The sequence below is a fragment of the Lepus europaeus genome, chromosome 20 (genome assembly GCF_033115175.1).
Source record: "Lepus europaeus isolate LE1 chromosome 20, mLepTim1.pri, whole genome shotgun sequence".
Taxonomy (NCBI): domain Eukaryota; kingdom Metazoa; phylum Chordata; class Mammalia; order Lagomorpha; family Leporidae; genus Lepus; species Lepus europaeus.
Window position 1 is genome coordinate 3,752,644 of NC_084846.1, and position 8,818 is coordinate 3,761,461.

Below are 8,818 nucleotides of genomic sequence, written 5' to 3' on the forward strand. Positions count from 1 at the left end.
CTGAGGTTTAGGGGTTAAATGTCCCCAATGTTTTTGGAACCTTGATTCCCTTGACCCTTTTGAAAAATTTCTTGTGGGTCGTGAGTAATTTTAGTAGAGTGTTGAATCATTTTACGTCTTGGCAGCACTTTTAAACATCCCAATTGGTTATTATCTCTGTAAGATGAGAGATCTATCTTTTGACATCTCCAGGGGCCCTTTTGGAGATACCAAAAGTTTAGAGAATTTAGAATCTTGATTTTTAGAGACTTTGTTAAAGGTGCCAAGAGAACTTATAGTATCTGGTTAGAATAGAATTTTTTAACATCCTGAAATGATAGCCCTTCATTAGACAGGGTGATCCTAACACTTTTAGACCAGGTCTAATCATAATGATATTTAACAATGCTTTTCATCAATCTGAACTTAACAGAGACAGTAGAATACACACTAGATTACCTTGGGAACCCGAAATAAAAACCTTGAACATAAGAGTTAGCACACAAAATCCTCACATAACTCAGAACTATTTAACAGAGCTAAAAAGAGAACTTTAGAAACAGCAGAGTAACCAATTAAGTAGACACTGTTAAAAAGAGACACTATAGTTTTTGCAAAAACAGATTTGTATAAGAAACAAGTTTTAAGCATATTCAGGACATGTAAAGACTTGTAAGACCACTTTAGCTGAAAAGCAAAAACATGAATACAATGTAGTTCTGACATTATTTACAACATTTTGATACACTTTGTATAATTTGAATTGACTCAAACAGTTGTTACTTTGACAAATTTAGAGTCTCATTCTTTGAGAGTTCCAGGGATCCTACTGGAAGTCCCAAAGTTGTTAGACTCCACTTGAGAATTTAAACTGTTAGAGAGTCAAACCGCTCAGCCAAAAACTAGTAACCAAGGCTGTGGGCTAGATCTGATTAGAGTTAGGTAGTCACTCAAACATTAAAGACAGACAAATCCAATAAAACATGAAAACTTCAAGACACAGTTTGCAAACTCTCAGATAAATTAACTATAGCAGCACAGAAAAGAGCTGGTCATCAGCATAGGAGCCCATTGCTTAGGACAGGGAAACACATCTGAAACAAAGTGGCAGAGAATGAGACTAAAGGCATGGCCTCATCAACAGAGTTAAATAAGGTGCCTGCTGCCTCATTAAGCCAATGAATGAAGTCTGCATAGGGCTCAGAGGGTCATTGCAAGATTTTTGTAAAACTATGGTTTATCTCTCCGTGTTTTGGCTCGACACTCAATGCTTTAAGCGCGATTTCCCTTATTTGTATTAACACCTCTCTTGGCACCCTGCATTGCCTGTCTTCCATGTCAAAGTGTCCCGCTCCCAATAGCATATCCTCATCCCATGCCGGCTGTCCATCCAAGCGACTCTTAGTAGCCTGGGCACAGGCTAACTCCCAATAAGCCAACATCCAGAGGAGAAAATCTCCTCCTCCCAGGACTGCCTTGCAAATGTTTTTCCAGTCATCGGGAATTAGCCCTTGCATCCCCAGCGTGCCTAAGATGGCGTGAGCGAAATTAGCTTGGGGTCCATATAGATTGACTGCCTTTTGAAGTTCTTTAAGGGCGGCAAAATCAACTGGAGTCCAACCCCTGTTTCCCTGTGCATCCTCAGTTACTGGAAAGACCTGGAATGGATTATAATAGGCTCCCCAGTCGGGCTTGGATCTGGTTGTCTGCACGGGTCTGTTTTTTCTCGCAATGGCCGGAAATGCCCTCTCTGACTGAGTTGTTGTCTCACTAGTTGAGGTCTGCACCGTCAGGGGGCTCCCCATCTGAAGGATATCCCGGTGGTGGGCCGTCTGCCCACCACGGTTCTGGAGGCGTGGGTTCTGGGGAAGCTGATGGCTCCTCCCCACCTGTCCTTTCTGGCAGCTGCTCCAATATCACTGTCTCCACCTTGACTGCCAGCCCTGCTCTCTTTCTCGAGGCACTCAGAGTCGGCCAGCAAACATTGGACCACCTCCTCCTGATTACTCTCAAAGGCTTGGTCAATACATCGCCAGAGGTGCCATGCCTCTGGTGAGAGTTTCTTTCCCTTAAGATGTTTTCCCAGCTCCCTCCACCTTCTATGTGTTAGGAGGCATTCTTCAGTAAACCAAGGTGTATGGCTTCTTACATTGTCAATAAACTCAGAAATGTTCTGTCCCGCAACCGGCATCCTGGCACTTTTCAGCAAGGCCTTAATTATCCTCTTTACATTCTTATGCGATTGTGTATTCCCCATGGTCAATTTAAGAGGCTCCCAGGGCAAACCCTAGGCTCCCACGCCCTACACGTGCTAATCCACCTCCCTTAACTCCCCATGGCTATTGGCCGCAGACTTCCCTCTTCAGAGGCTTACCTGTGGTTGAAGCGAATCTGAGTCACGGGACCAGCTGTCGGTGGCCACTCGACAAACTAAGCGAAGACACAGTACTCGGTCCGTTCATCAGCGTTTAATGCCTTGAAGCCTTCAAGCCAAGGTAGGGAGCTTGGCAACAAGGGACCGGAGGCCGCTTTCTTGAGAGGCTCTTCAACCACTGGCCCCAAACACAGCAAGAAATGAGTATATATACCCCCAGCCCCACAAGCTCGAAGATAGTTACACAGAATCAGTATGGCCTAACAAACAAAAGGCTACATAAAATTCAAACAACCGATAACCTCAATAACATCCTGTTATGCAGTTAGAGGTCTAGAACACCTGCATGTGCCTCTGAACAACAACTCCAGGAAACAGGGTCAGGCAAAGGGCAGCCTCAGTTTGCTGCAGCTCATGTCGGGCCTGAGCTCTAGCCCCGACAGGAAGCATCCATGTTCATCAGTGAACCTAAGGAGGATGCAATTTAGGCCCTGCCATCTGCTAAAGGTTTTGTTTGGTGGAATGTTTGCCAGCTGTAGATGAGAATTCTTCCTGGGTTAGGAATGCAGAAATTTGCTCAACAGGGAAAACTTAAGATTTTTTCTTACTTAAGTGCTTTTCCCCCTACAGATGCAGAACAGTGCATCTTGTGTGCAGATCAAGAGTACCCAAGCATGGAGAGAAATCACTGCCTCCCCAAGCTGATGACCTTCTTAGGCTTTGAGGAATTTCTGGGGATGGCTCTGGCCTGCATGGCTCTGTGCTTCTCTGTCCTCACAGCTGCGGTCCTCTGGGTCTTTGTGAGGCACCGAGACACTCCCATCGTCAAGGCCAATAACAGGACCCTCAGCTACATCCTGCTCATCACCCTGCTCCTGTGCTTCCTCTGCTCCTTACTCTTCATTGGCCGTCCCAACACAGCCACCTGCCTCCTCCGGCAAATAGCATTTGGCCTTGTGTTCACAGTGGCTGTTTCCACTGTGCTGGCCAAGACCATCACTGTGATTCTGGCCTTCAAAGCTCTGAAACCTGGGAGAACAATGAGGCGATTGCTGGTAATAGGAGCTTCTAACTTCATCATTCCCATCTGCTCTTTCATCCAACTGGCTCTCTGTGGCATCTGGTTGGGAAGTTCTCCCCCCTTTATTGACATAGATGTACACTCTGAGCCTGGCCACATCATCCTGGTGTGCAACAAGGGCTCGGTCACTGCCTTCTACTGTGTCCTGGGCTACCTGGGCTCCTTGGCCCTGGCGAGCTTCATTGTGGCTTTCCTAGCCAGGAATCTGCCTGACACGTTCAATGAAGCCAAGTTCCTGACGTTCAGCATGCTGGTGTTCTGCAGTGTCTGGGTGACCTTCCTGCCTGTCTACCACAGCACCAAGGGGAAGGTCATGGTGGCTGTGGAGGTCTTCTCCATCTTGGCCTCCAGTGCAGGTATCCTGGGCTGCATCTTTGACTCAAATGCTATGTTATTCTCATAAAACCCGATAAAAATTCTTTGAAAGCTTTAAAAAATCAGAGCAGTTCAAGAGGATCCTAAATTATTTTTTCTTAGGAATTCCTTCACATTTTCAACCTTTGTAAATGAAAACAAGAGGAACATAGCATTCCAAAATTGTCAAATAAGAAAAACTAAAAATCACTGTAATCCATAATTTGTATTTCAGAAATTTCTATTTATCAGATAAAAGTTGAAAAAAATTTAAAACTGAAACAGAGCTGACCATCAACTTATAAACAGCAATCTCACTTTATATGATAAGGCTATCACTGAAAATATACAAACTACTTAATTTCATTTTTGTTTATCAAGTTAGACACTCTAAGTGCTAATATTTAAAATTATGTCTCAGTTAAACTTGCTTTATTTTGAATCTCCAAACTTCATGGAGCATTTTTCATTTTGTGGTAATAATGTAAGTGGCATTTCATTCCCAAATACAAGAGTCAACTAATCCTTGAGCATTCTTCTCTTTGGACACAAACCTGTTAGTAAAGGATCACCGCCTGGATATGTTGAAATGCTATATTGATCAAATATGTAGGTAGTTTTCACGATTACATATGAGTGATTCTATAATTGTGTCCTCTATCATTTGAGAGCTTTCTCTTTTGGCCTTTGCTTAGAGTTCTTATTCCAGGGGACAATGATGCTATTATTGAGGGAGAATTCACATACTCAATAGGAATCACTGAAGTATAGTATAAGGATGTGGTATTACAGTACATTCACTTTCAAATTCCACATTGATTTTCTATAAAGTATGTTTACAAGTTTGTGCAATTATCATGTCTGTAGATCGTAGCCCTTTGCATCACCCCATAATCAAAGCCTTTCTCCACCAAGCAACCACTTGACAACCTCCATGAATGTAATTCATGCAAACGTTCATCTCCTTTAGTTGCTATGGGTTTACCTATTCTGAATAGTTCCTAGCAATGGAATGAGATAATATGTGACCTCTTAAATCTAACTTCTTTCACATGTCATTACTTTTTCAATTCACCCAAATTATAGCAGGTATCCTTCATTATTTTGTAGCTGTTTAACATTCAATGTTATGGATTTCCCACATTTAACTTATTCCATCATTCACAGATGACAATTTGGATGTCTCACACTTTCAGTATTATGAACAACTTGTATGTGCATTCTTGTAAAAATATATGTTTGGGTATGCACCTTCAGCTCGTCTGACTGCACAGGATATTTCAAATGATTCTGTAGAAAATGCAGTGAAAATATTTGTTTATTTTAGTAAAAATTTCAAAAATATCCCTGCCAAACACAGAACACAGTAGCTTTGGAGGGTTCTGGACTGGAAATTGATTGTATTTCCAAGGTAACTCATATTATGCTATGGTAACACATGAACACCAAAGTTGTAAGTGATCAATGCAGTAAAGACTTACAGTAGTCTCATAGTGAGCATATAACAGTGGTTGCTGAGAGAGGGGGCTGTGCTCCTCAGAGACATGGAGATAAAATAAGGGAAAGACCACTGCCCTGATGATGCTACATCCAATGTTCACGCCTTCCACAGTTGGAACTGCAAAGCATACACAGCATGTGGGGATCTTGCCTGTTTTCTTCCATGCTGTTAGCAAGCAGTCACTCTCTTTAAAGCAATGGTCATGTGAAATGTCATCACTGTGCTCAGAATGACAGAGTGCAGTATGGGGGTGGCTTCCTCCACAACAGGGCCCCATGTTGCTGCCACACCTTCCCCACATGAAGAAGCATTATTTCACAATGTGTACATTGACAAGACTCTACATCACCAATGTAGCATGTGCATATTTGCAGAGGAAACTCTTATGCTCCTCTTGAAAGCAATATCACTAGATACTGAGGATGACTTCTTCCTGAATTATAGATGGGTTTGTCTGCATTTTACTACTACTTTATCTGAATCCATCATTAATATGTAGAATATATTTAGTAATTCTTATATGCATGTACATGGGACAAATAGATTAAATTTTGTGTAAGTTGTTGTCGGTGGTGTTCATCCTCTCAAGCTCAACTCTGACACTGATTCTACCTGGTATTCTTCTTTCCCACCCCTTGCAGGACGAGACTCTCTCAATTTGAGAAATAATGTCTACACAAAAAATTTAATATTTGTGTTTGTTAAGGCTCCCTTTATATATCTAGAATGCTTGAAAGCAAAACTTTCTCATACACAATTGACAATCAGGGAGCTACTTCACATGAATTGTGATGGGAATACTGAATTACTTTCTGTGCTACATCTTTGACATTGTGCATGGTGTGCAGTATACATAACGAATACCACTACTTTGTCCTTTGGATATATATATATAATATAGTAAGAGAAAATAAGATCAAAGTCGGTGAACTCAAAAGGCTTCCATAGCCTTGGAAACTCACGACAAGAGCCTAGGGAGATTACTGATGTCATAAACAAGAGTGTCAAATTGTTAAGTCAACAACAGGAGTCACTGTGTACTTACTTCTCATGTGGGATCTCTGTCCTTAATGTGTTATTCAATGTGAATTAATGCTATAACTAGTACTCAAACAGTATTTTACACTTTATGTTCTGTGTGGTGCAAACTGATGAAATCTTTACTAAATATATACTAAATTAATCTTCTGTATATGAAAGTAATTGAAAATGAGTCTTGATGTGAATGGAATGGGAGAGTGAGCAGGAGATGGGAGGGGTGCGGGTGGGAGGGAAGTTATGGGGGGAAAAAGCCATTGTGATCATTAAATTGTACTTTGGAAATTTATATTTACTAAATAAAAGCTTAAAAAAAAGAATAAAAGGAAAAAACAAGGTGAAATATAGAGACACAACATCCTAAAAATGATGCAACTTGGTAACCCCAAAAACCTTTGCCAAAGGCAAACATTTAAGGAATGTTAAATATCAAAGCCGATTGTTTTGAGAAATTCAAAAATGTACTAAATCTCATTGGTAAATAGTTTCACTGTTCAATGCTTAATAAATATGTTTATAATAATTTGAATTCTTCCAAAAGGATATTTCAATTCCCATAATCTTAGGTCTAGAAATGTTTTCATTTCAGTAACTTCAAAAAAGCTATATATCATTTCCCTCATGAAGAAGATCACAAAAAAGTGACTACAAATTTTGTGAAAATATTCAACATGCTGTAAGTTAGTGAAAGAAAGAAAACTAAAGTATCATACACCAACCCATTGTACAATGTACACTTGCCTATGTGTGTCCAATGTGTCTCTGAGACAGGTGCCAGAAGCACCTACAGATTCTATAAAAAGTAAAGGGTATGCATTGAAAAGAATTGTGAGATTCCTCAAATTTTTATAGATGCTTCTTTTTTTTTTTTTTACAAAATATGTTTACTTTTTTGTTTGAATGTCAGTTACAGAGAGAAGGAGAGCCTAATAGAGAGAGAGAGAGAGAGAAGTGACAGAGAAAATCTTCCTTCGGGCAGATTCATTCCCCAGATAGCTGCAGTGGCCTGAACTGGGCCAGAAGAAAGCCAGAAACCAGGAGTTTCTTCCGGGGATTGCAGAGGCACAAGTATTTGGCCTTCCTCTGATGGTTTCCCAGGCACATTAGCACGCAGCTAGTTTGGAAGAGGAGCAGACAGTTATGAACTGGCGCTTGTATGGGATGCCATCATTGCAGGCAGTTGCTTTACCTCCTATATGACAACTCTAGTCCCTGAAGCTTGTATTCTTGCTTGAACCAAGGATAAAAAAAGAGTAGGAGTCTTACTGCCAGTGTAGCCATACGTATTAATACCATTTTCTTTCTTTTTAAAAATGATTTATTTATTTTATTTGAAAATCAAAAATTCAGAGAACAGGAGAGAGAGAGAGAGAGAGAGAGAGAGAGAGAGAGAGAGAATCTAATTGTTCACAATGAGCCAGGCTGGGCCAGGCAGAAGCCAGGAGCCAGGAGCTTCATTTGGGTATCTCACACGGGTGTGGGGTTCCAAAGTACTTGGACCACATTCTGCTGCTTTTTCTAGGTTATTTGCAGGGAGCTGGATTGGAAATTGATCAACTGGAACACAAATAATGTCCATATGGGATGCTGGCATTTCAGTTGGTGGCTTTACCTACCATGCCACAACACTGACCCTATTTTTGTTTGTTTAATGAACATTTGACTGAGAGACATTCACCAACTGCCCTGTTCCTAAGACTTTTTTCATGCTATAGCAGCAGAATTGCATTATTTCAGGTGAGACAATGTGGTGCGCAATGTGGTGTTCACATGAGCGAAAACAGTGGACAGGTCATGCTTTCAGGTTAACAAGAGTGCCTAGTTGACTTTCAGTAACATGATGAAAATACTACTTAATCCCACTTAACTTCCGAAAGAAAACCTGCTACAATTCCTTTCAATTCAATCAGAGTATCACAACATTTATATGGAAGCGCTGACAAGATGAGTCCATGTAGGAAATTAGAGTACTGAAAAGTGTATGGAGGTCCCAGGAATGAGACATCATTTATATATGTCGTCACCATTTGGGGATAAGTAAGAAAAACCTTAACACTGATGACTCCAGATAAATATTCTAACCCAAGTGAATAAAAGGTTTCTCCTGAGAAAGACACCAGGGACAGTATGAGGATGGTTTGGAAGGATCCATGCCCATAAGAAATACAGAAAATTCATCATTTTATAAAAATTAAAACACTGAAAAACAATCTCTGAGCAACAGGATGAGTCCACAGAGCCCCATCGAAAAGGAGTTTCCTTGAAACAGTTTCTTCCAAGGGAGATGAGCATTGTCCCTGGGTCAAGAGGGTAGAAATATCCTAAATTTTTCTTGGTATACATCAGAGCAGTGTGGACTCATCATGACATTGCAAAGCTGACCATTTTCCCTAACAGGAAAAAAGGAGAGAATTGTGAAATGGGAACACTGAGTCTTCCTTTTCTCCACAGATGCAGGGCAGAGCATCCTGTGTGCAGATCAGTACAAAGT

The 8,818-nt window shown here is 40.9% G+C and overlaps 1 protein-coding gene across 1 annotated transcript; it reads left to right on the forward strand.

Annotated features, from left to right (window-relative positions):
* Nucleotides 1–2,916: 2,916 nt before the first annotated feature.
* On the forward strand, nucleotides 2,917–3,896 carry LOC133750020 (vomeronasal type-2 receptor 116-like). The gene is given in 2 exon segments (XM_062179407.1): nucleotides 2,917–3,808; nucleotides 3,811–3,896. Coding segments are annotated over 2 exon segments (978 nt in total).
* The last annotated feature ends 4,922 nt before the right edge of the window (nucleotides 3,897–8,818 follow it).